The following is an 18321-nucleotide window of genomic DNA, read 5'->3' on the forward strand; positions in this document are numbered from 1 at the left end:
CATGCAATAACAAAAACAAGATATTATTACAAAAGATACATTTTACTATATTATAATATAATATAATACAATACATTCACACATTAGATTTTAAAAGTCATGTTTACATGGTATTAATTACTTTTGTTAACAGTAATTTTCTTTTTAAGCGTTGGCGTTTATCTTACGTACAAAAAAAAAGTAGGATAATTTTCTACTTATAAATAATGTTATATTGTTGATTCGTACACAATTTTAATAACCACAATCATATAAATAATTTATATTCAAACATTAAAAAATACTTTTATGTTATATGTATTTTAATATCCATTGTTGTATATCACGGGTTCAGTGGAGATATAGATTTTAAATGTGGACTCTACCAACTATTTAAATACTTAACATTGTTATGTTATTGTATCTCTCGGAATAACATTTTATAAACATTTTTAAAAAGTACTTTGTATTTCTGCAGAATTTTATTTAACCAACAGTTATATAAAACAAATAGGATTGATTCAAGTTGTTTTTCTCTTTAGAAGCCTGTATGTTAAATACAGCAGCCACAGGTTTTATTTTTAGTATGATACATTGATACATATTGTGAAATTTAATATGTGTATTGTGTTAGACCAAATTACACAAGAAACATTGTTGTATTAATTACAAAACCACCAACTAAATAATAAAGTCTAATAGAATACAATATTAAAATTAATTTCTTAATCAACTCTTAAATGTGAACTTATAAAACTCATAATATTCGTTTAATTTTTAAGTAGGTATTTGCACCAAAACACGTATACACATATTATATTCTTAATACACTTTATATGTTAATAAAATATAACATAAAATGGTCTGACCAATTAAAAAAAAATGTGCAATGATTCATCTTAGCCGTGTCTTTATAAATGTAATACCCTAATAACAAATATGTAAGAAGTATGTAGATCAATAGTGAACAAATTAAAGACATTATAATTTATAAATATATAAATTATTGGTAAGTATACTATTCATTTATTTATTAATTATTTTTTTGTTTATTTTTGTTTTATAATTCTAAATAAAAATTTTATAGTACCAAAATAGACAAATTAAAAAAAAAAAATGAATTTATCATGAAAGGTGTATTTCATATTATGAGCTCATTTTTTTTCTTTTTGTTATCACATATTCACATACAAGACATAAGTATTAAAACAATAATTAACATTAAATTAAATTTACTATCTACACGAGTATAGCAATACCACAATATTTAAATTTGACGAATAACATTCTCAGTCATTTTAGCTGCCTATAAGGGATACCTAAAAATAGAATTAATTAAAGAAACAAAACACTTAAATGAGGATTAAGTTTATAGATAATGGGATAAACGAGAGAAGCTATAAACTAGCTCAATAGATATTATATTATTATTACTTTTTTTTTAGTAGAAATAATTTATTAAAAATTATACAGTTTAGTTAAAATTTGGAGAAAGCAAAAAAATAATATGTATAAATATATACTTATGTATGTATACATGGATATATCAAAGTCTACCGTGTATAAGTGACTGTAGGATATAAAAACAATGTCATATATTGTTATTTTAATAATTAAGATCACATGCAAAGAGATACCATTGATCCCAAAACAGAACTTAAATTATTTTGTTTAACACAGACAAATGGTTGATAGCAATTATTATGTCTGTTTATTAAATATTGTTTAATGTTTTGAAAATGCCTAATAGTTATTTGGTTTCATGATTCACCATTGCCACTATCAGTAGCATCATCCTGATACTCCTCTTCAGAGTTTGCATCAGACTCAACATCCAAGTCGTAGTCTTCTACATAAAAATCACTGTCCATTGCTGCAGCAGCAGCTGAAGAACGAGCAACTTGGCTCACTTTACAATAATCTTCTAGTGTAAGTGGAACCACAACTCCATCTCTATCAGCCTCTAATCGGCCGCTTACAACTTGTTTTCTGAAATAAGCAGTTAAAGTTAATATGGTAATTACCTAATGTTTTTTTTAATAACATTTTACTTGTAAAAAATAACTTACTTAATTATATTTTCATATTCTTTATCTTTTCCTTTGGAATCTTTCCACCGTCTGTACATGATGGAAGCATCTACATTAGCAGGACTGAATGTATTTGGTTCATTTAGTAAAGAAATTACAGAAAGTAATACTGTCCTATAGATAAAAAATAAAACAATATAATTATGTTAATTCATTTAAAAACACAGTTATTGGATATTTTTAGGTAAATGTAATTTTATTGTATACTAAGATTATATCTACTTTAGGTATTTAGAATAAACATAATAGATTTTTTTAAACAAATAAACAGTGAAAGCGTGATATAAAATAAATTGCATATTGTATTTGGGAGTGTTAGTTACCTGACACTTTGGGTAGGATTCCATCTTTCGCATGGTAACTCTCCAGATTGAGGATCATCTATTGGTGGGTGAAGAATTGAAATACATAGATCACCATTCTGAAAAAGTGTACCATACATAATGAAATCAAACATTTTATTATCTAAAAACAATTACCTTGACCTAGATTTACATGGAAAATGAATAAAAAGTAACTGATAATTTATAAGTCATTATATATTTTTTTTCGAAGAAAGTACCAAAAATTGTTGGGTATATATAAAACAATACCATGTCCATTGAAATACAGGTTAACTTTTAAACTAAAGAAATGAAATAACTACGGTAGTTAATTTTCTAATTAATGATTTGTTAGAAAACCTTTTTTTATTCTTGAGAAAGTGTACAATTTTACACTTTCCTTATTATTTTTTAATCCTTTATATATGTTATTTTAACCATTATTAGTACACTCCTAATTTTAAGAAAATATATATTTACCAGATATCATTTAAGCCTTTAAATTAAATGTATTCATCTATATGACTTATGTATTATTTTTTTGATAAATTAATTATTATTAGAACATAATTATCATTTAATATTGGTCAATAGATAAGAAAAATAAAATTATGTAAAAGTAATCAACACAGTTATGTTTGAATACCCATTATTTATATTATATTAATATAAAATAATAATGTATTTAGTTATTTTATTAAATTTTAACCTTCTATTTCTATAATAATGATTACGACCTATAAAATAATACACAATTTAAATGAATATTATTATTGCTTAGTACTCAATGTGACCTTCTATACTAACGAATAAATATTGAACTCACTTGGGGCCATAAACAAAATCCTACTTATCATTTTAATATGATTACCTTGATGTTACAACTAAACAGGTATTTTCATAACACATAGTGGTATCTCAAGTAGTAATAGGCTCAATAGAACCAATTTGTTCTTTAAAAGGACAAGAACTTGACAGTGACCTCCTAGGTTAGTGTGACTTTCCTTATATTTGTCCCTGATACATAGACCATTAAATCAACAAAATATTTTTATAATACTCAATATATTTTAACAATTTTATCATCTATAATTTTAATAAAAAAATAATATTTATAATTTAAAAAATGTATAATAATAACATATTTGAATTTTTCAAGATATTAAAGCATTATTTGAAGAATTCCAAGTTAAATTCTATATAGTAATATGTTTTGTATTTGTTTAGGTACATTCAAATACTTTTTAAAAGATTGTGTATTGGGTTATTATTGTTTCTGTACATTTTGATACAAAGTTTACATAATTTATAATAATCATAATATTTTTATACTTAAGTATATTATGCTATAAATTTTTTATTTTCATTGTTGTATCAAGTAATTAATCTGATACTTCCGATACACATACAAATTATTTCCAATCTGATAAACAATGAATAAAATAATTAATTTTTACACCCCATATTTTTTGCTTTTAAAATCAAATTTTTGAACGTTTTGGTTTTTAACATATTATGTGATTTATAATAACTTTCTAAAATTGAAATATAAAATAATGTAACAATAACATTATAACCCTAAACATTTATATTATTGATAATATTACAGTATAATCATTATCATAATACAAAATATAAGATCCAAATTAAAACAACACATTGTGGTATTAATTATTAAAATAATATGAAATAAAAAATAAGTATTTTTTTTTTTTTAATTCAACTAAAAGTCAATCTACTTAAGTTAAAAACAAGATTTGTTTTATACTAATACTTAATGAGTAAAAATGATATGATTTATACTAAAAAAAGGCTAGATTGTTAAAATTATTTTTAACATATTATAATCAGTAAGAGTAAACAAAATATATACCTATCAACTTTTACATTAATAATTAATAAAAAAAATTTCATAATAATAATAAATTGTATTGTAAAATAATAAAATAAAATAAGATACTAAGATTTATTTTTATAAAATGAGAACCAACAACTATTAAATACCGAAGTTGATAAATTAAAATTATTATTTGAATATTCTTAATATTATGTATTCTTACTCAATAAATTATCAGCGATTTGTCTATTTGTTGTTTCCGCCTATTATACACGCAACTTAACAAATTTACATGTTGCATAATCAATACAGTTTTGAACTAGTTAATAATTAGATCAAATTGACCTTTTATTAAATTATAATAGGTAACCAATGAAAATATTATACATGATCTGTTTTAAATTTATATTTTAAATAAGCACTTACCTACTTATGATAGGTACAATTCATTTTAACGGTAACTTATTTTAAATTTAAAAATATTAAGTTAAAATATAAGTAACATACCTCGTACACATTAGGATGCCATACTTTTGTCAGAAATCTTATGGTTGGAGGTGAATATGGATAGTCTGCTGGAAACTTCATATGAGCCTATAAAATAATGTTTAATTGATTATTAATAATCAAAATAAAGTATATAAATTATAAATATATTTTCTAGATAGGTAAGATCCACCTATCTACCTAATAAAATAATGATCTTAAGTACTTGATTAGGAAAGTAAATTAAAAAACCAGATTCTGAGTGTACTTAGTAGATATATTGTATACATAGGAAAATATCTATAATGGAAAAAATAGAGGTATTCTACACACAAATGGTTGTATGAAATTTGGTTATTTTTTATTTAGATTTAGGTAGTTTTTTTAACCATTATAATTCTTATCTGTTATATAATATAAAATTTATATCCCCAATAATCCGCTCAGAAGACTAAAAAAAAAATCTGACACTCAATTTATATGTATATACATATATATTAAGAAATAAACAACATACGTAATTAAGAGGTACTGTTGAATCATTTCCTCACTTAAGCCTATCAAGTAAAATTAATATGTTATCAGATTTATTTATGATATTTTTTTTTATAGACTGAAAATAACATTTTTAATTAAATAATAGGTAGTAACAAAAAACATTATAAAAGAAATGAAAAACAATGTATCATTTTATATTCAACCAATGTCTTCAAATTGTATTCCTAATAAGCTCACACTTCAATAAAAAAAAGAAATTGAAATCATAACGTATTAATCAAATAAAATTAAAATTTTGATTTCTTATCTACAGATAATATATCCAAACTTGTATGCAAAGTATGACATTAACTTCCCCTATCAAATGATCCACATCACGAATATATTTTGTATTATAATAATTTATTGTACATATGTACCTATAAATTGATGATTATCTCTACAATAAAAAAAAATAATAATAATAAGTAAACAGGTAAATAATTAATTACAAAAAATTTTTTACTTAACCCAAAATATTTGGAATAGGTATACCTACTTAAGTAAAACGTCTGGCTTTAAAGTTAGCACTTACCAATATTAATTTCAAGATATGTATAGGTACTAATTTATTTATAAAATGATATATTTTATAAGACGATAATAAAATTTTAAATTGTGGGTTTATTAAGTCATCAATACTAAAGCATACAAGTATAATCATGAATTAATGTTTGTCTTTTAAGAAATATTATAATAATTACCCAGGCATACAAAAGTGATTGAAATGTTTCAATTCTAATACTTGTATCATATTTTTATTTAATCAAGAAATGTTTTATAAAAAACATAATATATTACAAATGAAATATTGTGGAGGATAAGTTAAGTAAATAGGTAAATAAGTATCTAGGTATTATGTTTGCTGTCTTGGAAATGTTAACTATAAATTGTAATGTATTTGAATTTGAAAAAGTAAATTGATAACAAAATGATATTGATGACCTACATAACTGCAATTAACATAAGGTACACTTAAAACAGACCGATCAGAGAATATAATCAAAACAAAAAGATAGGAACAAATAAGGCACCTTGAAATATCCTCCTTGGTAAAGGGTTTCCGGTGGTCCGAATATGGCCACTTCCCACTCTCGTAAGTTGTCCTCGATCAACTTGACCCTGAATCCCTCGACGGGTTCATCCTGAAGACTCTTGTACTCGTGTGCTAAGGCTCTGTGGGCGCTTGACGACAGTATCTGATTGATAGCCATAAATAATGTGTCGTTGTATCGATCAGCACGTTTGTAGAATATTAATGTTGTGAATTTGATATCGTTACACGATATGGATTTAGGAAAAAAAAAAAATATGGAAAAACGTCTCACAAAAGGCGCATAATTACGACGCTGTGGCGGCGGTATTCTTCTTCAAATGACGGAGGCAAGCACACTGCGCATTATTGTCTTTATTGTTACAACAATTGTTATTAAGAAAACGAGACGAGCATGCACCACACAGAATGACGACGATGCACTGCACCAATATACGATTATTGCACAGCAGTGTGCGTGCGCGTACGATGTTTATTCGTTGCGGTCGTGTCGGATGTAATATTTTTATGTAATCGTCCGACGAAATACGACGACGCGGCTGCGGTCCGAAAGTTGTTGCTTGTGCGTAGGTAATAATAGTAATAACAACGATAACGACGATATGGTTTTTTATAAAATATATATAATATTATAATTACTACTATTGCACGTATATCATAACAACAATAACAATATGTACGAGTGCGACTTGTAAGTGTCGAACTCGATGGTATCCCCGTACGGCAGGCTGTACTCCGGTGCCGTGGTGGTGGTGGTGAATGGTACGGTGAACGGAGAGTGCGGCGGCAGCGTGTAAAAAATAGCAAAAACGAACGAAAAAAAAAAAACAATAACAAAGATAACGGGATGACGACTTGGAACGAAGACTGAAGAGGAAACGCGGCGCAGATCGTGGACGGCGGCTGCTGAGTCGTCGCGCGCGTCGTGAGTGGTGTTACGGGTCGCGACGGTATCGGAACGGCATCGGACGGGGACGGTGACGGAGCGAAAACAAGGAAAACATAAACGTTTCACTCGACGGAACGATACGATACTATATATTACATTATATCTATAGATATTACGTTATATTGTTATTATCATATATTTTTATCAGCGTACTGCGTAAGACTGTGGTGGAGGAGTGAGGAGTGAGGACTACGTTCGTCACGCGGTGTGACGGTGGCGGGAGGAGCACAATGGAGCAAGGTTGCCACTTGCCAGGCAGCCTAGAACAGCTGAGCGGTGTTGGTCGACTTAATCCGTACTCAAACTCTACTTGTGTACAACGTGCCACTCAGCTGCCACTGTGAAGTGTGAGTGAGACTACTGAGACTGTACCAGCGGCCAGCAGCCGTCGTCTTCGTTTGATAGGGACGATAGGGTAGTTGGACAGTGGGTACACGGAAAAATAAATGTTCTTTAATTTAATCTGTATTGAGTTTTGTTTTATAAAAATTTAATTTTCTTCTATAATGTAGTTAAACAGTAAACAACATTATATAAAATCGAAGTCAACGTTAAAATAAGAAGTATAAATCTAGCTCAGGCTCGATTTTCAAATTTTTTTTTTCAAATCGTGTTTTAAGGCACTGAATTTGAATGTCTAAAAAAATTGTCGCTCTTTTTTATTACGGAAGTTATAGCTTAAAAACCGGAAATCAATTGGTTTTTTAATGCTATACTATATTCACTGACGCAGGGGCGCCGAGTACAGGGAAGCTCGAGGGCTACCGCCCCCCATGAGTTTGCTATAGTGGAGCTCTAAAACGAAATTATCGTGCTCCTCGAGATATTTTCAAAACTTGGCGCTTATGCACTGACGACTGACTGTGAGATGAAACATTTTAATATTATCGATTTGCATAGCAATACTATTGGAATAAAATCGAATGTACTATTATACATAATAGGTTTTACATCTGTAAAAATAAAATTACCAAAGCGTATGCGAAGTGTACCGTAAATTGGTAAATAATTCAAATGTCGCGTAGCATTTGAATCGTGCAGTGTGTCACTAAACGAGTCGAATTGCATTCAAGAATGATACGCCAGTACTTTTCTCTCAGAGACGGTTTCTAAAATTCTAATTTCTAATATTTCTATTTTCTAATTTAATTTTCTATCACTCGTGAAATGAACTCTCCACAGTTGAACAGTTCACGGCGTCTGTTCGCTGTCCAGTGTCCACTGTCCAGTGTCGGCGACCGGCGTCACTCGTCGGAGCCCGGAGGTTGGAACTTGGAAGTCCGGTAGTTCGGTAATCGGTACGCAGCTGGTGTGGGCGTGGTATAAAGTATTACCGTACGACATCTAGCGGTTAGTGAGCGTTGTTAGGTTTTAGTTTTGGTGTCGAAGACCCTTAACCGTGGTTGATGTCATAACATGCTATATAGTAATGTACGTATATTGTTATTGCATTGTCCAACAGATTTCAATTTTCAACTGTTGTCTGTTAAAAATCGTTGCCCGTTGGCCTGTGCAAATAAAAACATTAAGAACCTTTATCGATGATTCAGATACGAATCATGGTTAATGTCTACTCCGTAATCGACGTTCGGTGACACGTTTACTACGTTTTTTATTGCGGATGCAAATATTAGTAAAATTGCCTCGGTTTAGTGTTTTAAAATATACATAATAACCCTTATTGAAAATTCTTAGTTAAATTTAAATTTGTGCAATAATAATGTTTGAAATACAAGTTTTATGATGACAAATACAATAATGGAAGCAGTAGACGAAGATGCTTTATTCTCGGACGAAGAATTGTTTGCAAACGGTAAATTATTCTTTATACAAATTATTAAACGCTTAACTACCTATTTGTTATTGTGTGCATTCCTTTGTAATGTTTTTAAACCCAAATTTTTGGTATTTTTTTCTTACCAATATTCCAATATAAGATTTTCTATTTGTTTACATTGTGTAGAATAATTATTTAAATATTATCCCCTCCCCACATTCATTTTTGAATTTCCAAACGTCCTCGCAAACCCCAAAGCAAAATTTTTTTATTTCAATATTATACTTATTTATACATTATACTGTATAAATTAGAACTATTGAAATTAAACATATAGGTAGATACATCATTCCTATCTTTTCTAAACTAAGACATTTTGGTAAAAAAACATAGAAAAAAATTATGTTTGTCGCTTGCACCAGTGGCGTAAGTATAAGTAGGCCTAGATGGTACAATGCTACAGACTTTGGGGCACCCTAATTCAAAATTTAAATTAATGAGATAAAAACATGTGCTTACTTATAATATTCATTATTCTTTTTTAAAATAATTTATGATAATATGTATGATTTAAATACATGTAGGTATTATAATTATTTTAGTTGTGTATAGCAAGCATAAGAGATTTGGGTTTTTGTAGTTTTGTATTTCTTTATAATATAGGTACCCCTTCTAGATTTAGTAGTATTAGATAAGTACATTAATTGTGATATGGCAGTCATTTAAAAAAAGTTATTGGCAAGGATAGAAACCCAATCCTCCCTGTAATTACCTATACGACTGCAATAACTATGCACATATAGGTTAGAACAAATGATAAAACAGAAGTGATATTTATATACCTATTATTATTTTTAAAACAATTTAAACATGTATGTTAGATAGGTGTTTAGGTTAGGTTATATTGGATTAAACTCATGATTAATGTAACATATTAGGATAGCCCTTATTATTGAACTTGATAATTTTTTATCATGAGCTTGACATTTTAATTTGTACTTTGTAAAAATAATTTAAGTCAATTTTGGGTATGAAAAGTTAATCTTTTGATGTGCTTCAAAAATGTCTTACGAGTTTATTTTTGGTTTTTGGATTAATTGAAAATAATTTTTAATTTGTAATATACAAACAATTAGATCTCTGGTTAGATTAGAATCTTTATTGTTATTACAAAGATTTCCTACAAAAGGTGTTTCAATAAATAAAAATTATTGTTTTATGTAAAAATTAATTTAATAGATATTTTTTTGATAATTTTTAAAATTTATAATATTTCCTAATTTTTACTACATGGTTTTGAATATAGGTAGGTACTTGTAATTTTAGGGTGACTTAACTAAGTTACTTAACGAGTTACTTTTATGTTTATAAGTAACCTCTAATTTAATGAGTTAATTTAGGTAGTTGATATCACTACATACATTTTTAAAAATTAGTAAGACCCATTATATACATATTTGTTAATCTTTAATAAAAAAGTATAATAATTAATTTTACATGAAAAAAAGTAACTTATTTTTTACTAAGTTAAGTTACTTTTTTTCAAATTAACTTTAAATTTTGAAGTTAAATCAATACAAAAAGAAACTTTAAACTTAACTTACTTTTTCTATATTAACTTAACTTAACGAATTAAAATAATTATTTAACTTGCCCAGCCTTGATTTTTACAATACCTAGTTTAATATTTTTGTTATGTTTGAATACTTTTAATTATAATAATTTATATAGTTTCATTTACTCATAGATCATAATATATACAATAATAAAATTAAAAACTGGTATTAAGACCAACAAAAACAAATACTTATAGTGTTCATATATTTAAGTTTGATAATAAATCAATTCAAAATACATAAAAAGTTTTCAATATATATATTGAGTATATTTTTTGATTATTTCTGTTATTTTTATGCTAATGTTTTGTTAAAATTAATATGAATTATGTTAAATATTTTTATTTTTAGATGCAAATGATTGTGTTGTAACATTAACTAGTTCAGTCAGTTATGAAGACGAGTATCAATCTTTATTATTTCAAAACAGAGATCGTATAATATCAAAATTAAAAAATGATTTATCCAATGTTTTACCTCCTCCACCAACAGTTACTACTTGTCGATTGAGTGTCAATGATATACTAGATAGATGGTATCAATACGAAAAATCTAATTCTCCAACAAACAAACCTGAAACAAAAGAGTTGAAAAATATTGACCGCGCAATTAATTGGTCATGGCCAGAAGTATCTAATGTCCAATGTTTTGATGTTTAGTAAGTAAAATATAAACAATTTTAAAATCAATACCTTTTTTTAAATTATACTTTTATTACAGTTATAACATTGATAATAAATCAGCAGAAATGGCATTATTGGAAACAAAGTACCAACAGAGGTATGTTTCTAATGAGACTAAATCTCTTATGAACACAGGACTTACGCCACAACCTAAAAAAGAAAGAGGATTAGTTATTCAACATGTTAAACCTATTGAACAAAATACACGATTAATACGAAGAAAACCAGTTTCAAAACCTCAAATACTAGCAGAAACTAAAGCAAAATTAGCTCTTATTGAAAACAAACGTCGAATTTTAGTGCCAGGGTAAGAATAAAATAATTTATTGACGTATATTATGATAGTATAATATATTTATAAGTTTTATTATTTTTTAAAGAAAATTGAAAAGGGAAAATATAAGACCACTAGAGAAAAGTTATCTTGAAAATCGAAATGGCAGTGACAGAAGATCAATTAGTCATAAAAGAGCACTATTTCAAAGTCCTGAAATTAATCAGTCTAGAAAACGTATGTGTTATAGTCATAATCCAAAATCTGTAGAGACATCTCCTCTTAGTGCACTTTCAATTTGTAGTGATACGTCAAATACTACACCAGTTAAAAGGTAACAATTTATAAATTTATCTGAAATTATTTAAATATATTTAACATATTTACGCCTGCATCAAATTCAAAGGTCGAGCGTACCCAGCCGAGTAAATAATCAGATTTATCATATCATATTGATAACACATTTTTTAAGCATAAAATGCCGGGAAACTGAAACCAGCTGTTTGTTGTTATTCTAAAACTTATACTGAATGGCTGTGTGGCCATACTAAATATTATGATCGTTCGCCATCAGCCAACGATTTTATATAACGTACAAAAATAATTGTGATATGACGATTATGGGTCGTCATCGGCTGGGCGCGCCCGATATCGTATGACGACTACCGGCGTTGAACGTGTTAAAAAAATAATTGCAATAAACAAACTATTAACATATGTAAAAAGAAGGTAAAATTAAATAATTGTTCTGCTGTACTGTAGGTATCAAGTGTATTCTGTTATTTGGGGTAAACCACTTTAATGTATAGGTTAACTTTGAATTTAATTCATCATTGTATACTAAAAAAAAATCGGAGCAAGAGGGTTTGTTAGCCTATTTTTTTTATACATTTTAATTGCTATTTGCTATTAAAGTAACTTATTTTACTTTTGTTTAAATTGTAAGAAAAACATTAAGTGTAAATTTCAAGTATTTACAGTTTTTTGCATTTTAATTACAACTAAATATTAAAGTCAATTGAGTTGAAATAGTTACAGTTGAACTTCAAATATTCATTAAAAATTAATATGACATTATGGTAATTTTTTTTATCATCATAGATAGAAAAACTTTTTTATTAAATTTTAAGCTTTTTGAACCATCTACAGTTTTTTTCTTGAATACAAATGTTGAACATTTCAAAAGTCTATAAGTAACTCAAAAAAAATAAATATTTTGAAAATCTTATCATGTTTAGAAAATGCTAATATAAACATTTTTTTTTAAACATTATTTTTTAATTTTGGTAGTTGTGACATTAAAATAAAATTGATTTTATAATAACTTAACTTGGTTTTAAAAAAAATATGTAGAATTTTTGTTTTCTCCAGTTACTTTTTTTTAACTTTTAACTATATTTTTATAGATGGAGTACTGTTTCTGCGGATGCACAATTATTTGGTGATGATCAAGAAGATAAACAGAAATCAATTATTACTAGAACAGAACCAGTCAAAAAATGCCAAAGAGTATTGAAATTTTTTAATAATTCAGAATCAGCTACTCCTAAAAATTTGTTTAATACAAAACCAAATCAAAAAGAACTCAGTAAACTTCATAAACAGGTATTTATGACTTTTTTATTTCAAAATTTGGTACTTGCCTTGTTAGCTGCCCACAGTCATCTGTTGCATTATATGTATTATGTATGCAACATACCTATACCCATAAAATTAAATATAAATTAATATTATACTTATTATAGTGAAATAGCCGAGGGGTCACCCGTGACCACGTGGGTCTGAACTAATGTTCTGGCGGGCACCGTTCCATATTAGATTTTGAAGTGGCCGTGGGGCTTTTTTGCGTGTGGTTGCGTTAGGACTCCGGAGCAAGCTAGACAGTAATACTTAACCTTAACCCCTCCCTTCTCCAAACCCCTTAGATTTCTAGTCCTGTGTAGTTAACCAAGAACTGTCTTCGACATCTTACATGCGTAATAGGGCCAGTCCCCAAAAAGTAGCCTGTCGCTTAGAATGTAAAAAGAGGATGTAAAACTGTTGATTTATTTTATTTTATAGTGATATAGCTTTATAGATTGAGATTGAATGATTATTTATCTTTTAATAACTGAAAATTGTTTAAACAGTTAAAACAAATATAGATAATATTTGCTGTGTTAGAATAATAATTTTCAGTAGATAAAAATGTATAATCATGCTTGTATCAACATTTTAGTTTTTAATGCCAATTAAAGCGTTGGAAAACAGTCTTTTTCTATTTAACAGTTAATATTTTACTTTTGATCAGCAGTTAGTTAAATGGGAATCATTGATATATGGTGATCAAAAAGGTTAACGTGTAATATAATATACAACTTTTATGTTTTTTTTTTTTTTAACTAGCCTCTAAGAGATTGTATTAAATAAATTTTATTGCAATAGAAGTTAATAAAAAAATTGTTTCAGAAATTATTATGGGCTGTTTCGGAAGTGTTAAAAGAATGTGGTGTTGATAGTCATCACAAGCAATTTCGACCATTTCTTCAACAATTATTCAAAGTATGTTCTAAACAATGGTTGCAGAAAACAGGTTCTGAAATAAAAACTAGTACAAGTGAAGCGATGCGTGCTCTAGTGATGAAACACAAGAGTACTGTATTAAAATTGAAATCAAAATCTCCAAAGCCTAAAGATAATGTTGTTACATCTAAACGAAAATCTGTGGCAGATGTAAAAAAAGTATTATTTACAGATACAACACCAAAAACCGATTTCAAGTTTGAAAAATTTGGTTCAGACTTAAAAACAAAAAGTTCAACTAATAAAAATAAAGTTATTAGTGAAGGGATTGATGATTTTGCATTATATTTAGATATAAAAAAATTACCTTGTAACAAAAATACTGAAGACCTACCGGGTAGGTCAGTTTCTTCTACTTCTGACTATTGTTCTAATTTGGATATTGATTCCAAAGATTCAGAAGGGATCTTTGCTAGTTAATGTTTATATTCAATAATTAGGTACATTTTTTTCTTTTTTGACTTACTGAAACAAAATTGTTATTTTTCAGACAGCAAAATGTATAATATGTTATTAGTTTATTACCAATTTTCTTTTCTTATGTGTTATTTTCATTAATTTATGGTTAAGTAAATTCCTTCGATTTAGATTTAGTCATAAATTAACTATGTTTAATTTTAATTTTTTTTCTCCTAGTATTAAGAAGTTCTATTCAATTTAATGATAAGTCTTTATTTTTTTTTGTTTCTAAAATTAATGTGTGTATCCAATCTTTTATTCTAATGTTTCATGTAAGTATATACATATATTTTTTTGAGGAATGACTGAAATATATTTGTTTTCTGTACTATTTACACAGATCTCTTAAACTATAATCTAATGTATTTAAATTTTAGTATATAAGATTTAGCTAATTAAAAACAAATCAGTTTTACAAATTTTAGTAAATTTTAGTCATTTACAATTAATTAAAAAAGGTAAAATAAAATAATTTATAGATTATTATTATCGTCTCATTTATAATAAATTTAATTTTTTTTACTTTATTATTAAACTTGATATTGTTATAGGTATTGCACTATAGTTATTATGGTTGTAAAATGTTGTTAACCAAGTGCATACCTAGCTGATTGGTTTTCTAAAAGTAAATTGTTATTAAAAATACATATTGAATTGTAAAGATTAAAGTTATTTTTTATTTAAATTCTAAAAAAAATTGTAAATTGTGTGTTTTTCTTAAAAATATTATAATTAATGCATATTTTTTGTTGTAAAATAAATTTTAAATTGTTTTCAGTTTTTGCGCAATTGTTAAAAATTCAATTTTAAAAATAATAAATTGTTTAGATATTATATGCTGTTATTATTTGGCTAAAAATAAATACTAAACATTAAACAATATTTATTTTTGAGTTATGGTTTTTATGACAGTCATGGGTGCCCATAGGTAAATTTTTAGAGGGGGGCGGAACAAAATAAAAAAATTCTTAAATGTAAGATAATAAAGATTTAATGTTATTTTCATCTATAAATATAAATATACCATATTTATTGAACTATAAGTTCATATGAATTTTTGTCTAGGAGAGGGCAAGTGCCCTATCTTGCCCCCCCAATGGGTGCCCATGATGACAGTTGACCTGTTAAATATCAGTCACTTATATAGCTTAAATTAATAAAAAAAATTAAATTTTATGATCATTTATGAGTTTATGACTGGTGAATGGTGATTAGATTTTATATAAATTGTGACTGATATTGTCAATCACCTACCCCTAATTTTTGTTTTTAAACACCAACTGATTTTATGCACACATAAACATAACTACGTGGATAGGTAATTCTGCTTAAAAGTGGTTTGAAATACGTTTTTCACCTTTATATTAGTAAAACCTAAAATTTACATTTTTTTTTCAATTATATATAATATATATTATCATGGCTGCACGTAAGCATGTAATCCTTCCCTCGTTAAATGAAAAACATATGGAAATCGCTTGCAACAGTAACGAAGTCACGAGGGTTCTATATTTCCAATTCCCATACCTATTAATTTTAAAAACCAAAATTTTTCAATTTTTTTTTTAAGCACGTTATTTTATGAACCAGACATAACTTTGAAATTCGAGAATCAATCCTCTCCCTGCCAAGCCAAAGTCACACATAGGGGCCAAAAATAAATTTTTTAACTACACTCAAATTTTAGAACTTTTTGGAGATCCTATGTAATGCTCATTTCTATTATCAAATGTTTTATAATTGTTTATTTATATTTATATGCGAGTGTGTGTGCGTGTTAAGAACATTTAATTCTTAGAAAAAATGAATGATTTGTTTTTAATTGTTGGTAATTAAACACTGTACATATAGTGATAGTTTTTTATGCATAATACATATCGTGCTGATAGTAATGAGTTTATTTATGTAAAGGGCTTCAAATAAATTTTACTTTATTTTTACGGACGCCAAGAACAACGTGATGTTACAGAAAATTCATTAAAATACATAGATAGGTAGGTAGGTACCTACTATAAAAATTATCGAAATAGGTACTTACCGATACGTTATAATTATTTTGAATGGGTTTTTTAAACTCGTTGTAGCAGTATAGTAGGTACGCGAGTTTTATCTACAATAGTAATTATTAATAAACAAAAAACAACCACTACAGAGGTGTAGATGATATTTTTTACACTGATAAAATATATTGGATTTAACATTTCCTCCCCCTCCTAAGAAAATAGTACAAAAAATAGATATCAGCTACTATTAAACAATATAATAGTGAATTTACTTTAAAATTTTTACCTCATAGGGACGTATCTATCGTAATATTTACCGCGATTGGTACATCAAAAACGGATTCTGTATACCTTAAATACATTTGGCCGCCAACCATTACCCCGAAAACGGCATCGTTACGGACATCGCCTGCTATATATTATATATATATGTAGGTAGGTACTGACTTATATTATTATTTTACGATTTCAGACGCGCACGCGCGCGCACATTATAATAATATTATATTATTATTTATTACACACGCGTATAGGAGTTTACGTTTATGTATAATATAAACGTCCGAATTTTCAATACCGTTTTGCATATTATTTCCGAGCGGCGGCGTGACTGGCGGGCTCGTGTTTTGGGGCGGGGAGGCGAACCCGTGCGACGGAAAATCGTCTGGGCCGGGTTGTTTTTGAATATTTCGACGGCGGTGCATGCAGCAGCAGCAGCAGCAGCAGCAGTAGTAGTACGCGATTCCCACGCCGGCCATATATCACTCGGGAGGCCAGAAAACGCGATTTATACCGACGCGGGGGGGCGAGCGATCCACGATTGCTATTCCCAGATTGAATTAAAACGCCGTTAAGTCTGCGCATACATACACAAGTATACAATATGCATACACGCACACACACATATATATATATTATATAGGCATATGTGCTTGCAGTATGTATGGCCCGTGCGTGAGATTTACCCCACATTATATATATTTTTTTAACTCCAACGAAGCACAAGCACAAGAAGGATATGTACTGCGGCAGGGGTGTCTTCGTGTACACACCTGCCCGTCTACTATATAATATACGTAGAGTACCTATACTATATTACAATACAGGATACACTCGTATTTGTAGTCTCCTGCTCTCGCCCGAGCTTTTTAGTTTCTTTCCACGTAGTATAGGTACCTACGCACAAACCTGCACGTTTGAATGCGAACGTTACAACCTGACCTAACGATAATGCGATGCGAGTGTAGTATGTATATTGTATACGTCACGGAGGTGGACAAGGAACCGATCTTACCTACCGATCATACCTAATTATATACGATAGGTATCATACGTAAAAGTATTTTAAAAAATCGTATATTACACGTTTTCAAATTACGGTTAATACGAATTAGGCATGATCAGTAGGTGAGATCAGTTCCGTGGCGACCTCCGTAACTTATTATACATACTACACTCGTATCGCATTAACGTTATTGTAACAGGCAACGGCCATGCGATAGGTCGAAAAAAAATTATACACACATTACAGGTACCATAATTTTGTTATAAAAATATGTCTACAATAGGATCACACCTCATATAGTCAGACCCGTAGCCACGGGTGGCGAGGGGGGACGTTGCCCCCCTAAAAATATTATAAACACTAAAAAGACATTGTTTTTATATATAATTCCTCCCCAAAGTTTGCTT

The 18321-nt window shown here is 28.2% G+C and overlaps 2 protein-coding genes across 2 annotated transcripts; one reads left to right on the forward strand and one right to left on the reverse strand.

Annotated features, from left to right (window-relative positions):
* Positions 1 to 23: 23 nt before the first annotated feature.
* LOC114126785 (ubiquitin-conjugating enzyme E2 R2) lies at positions 24 to 7427 on the reverse strand. The gene is made up of 5 exons (XM_027990796.2): positions 6287 to 7427; positions 4737 to 4823; positions 2393 to 2490; positions 2049 to 2183; positions 24 to 1968 (listed from the first exon to the last, which is right to left on the reverse strand). The coding sequence occupies exons 1-5, from the start codon at positions 6464 to 6466 to the stop codon at positions 1740 to 1742; spliced, it is 729 nt and encodes a 242-aa protein (XP_027846597.2). The 5' UTR covers positions 6467 to 7427; the 3' UTR covers positions 24 to 1739.
* Positions 7428 to 8411: 984 nt separating this feature from the next.
* On the forward strand, positions 8412 to 14907 carry LOC114126784 (uncharacterized). The gene is made up of 6 exons (XM_027990795.2): positions 8412 to 9068; positions 11000 to 11306; positions 11369 to 11638; positions 11712 to 11939; positions 13012 to 13210; positions 14054 to 14907. Exons 1-6 carry the CDS (start codon positions 8996 to 8998, stop codon positions 14585 to 14587), a joined length of 1611 nt encoding a protein of 536 aa, XP_027846596.1. The 5' UTR covers positions 8412 to 8995; the 3' UTR covers positions 14588 to 14907.
* Positions 14908 to 18321: the final 3414 nt, after the last annotated feature.

This window comes from Aphis gossypii, chromosome 1, assembly GCF_020184175.1.
Source record: "Aphis gossypii isolate Hap1 chromosome 1, ASM2018417v2, whole genome shotgun sequence".
Taxonomy (NCBI): Eukaryota; Metazoa; Arthropoda; class Insecta; order Hemiptera; family Aphididae; genus Aphis; species Aphis gossypii.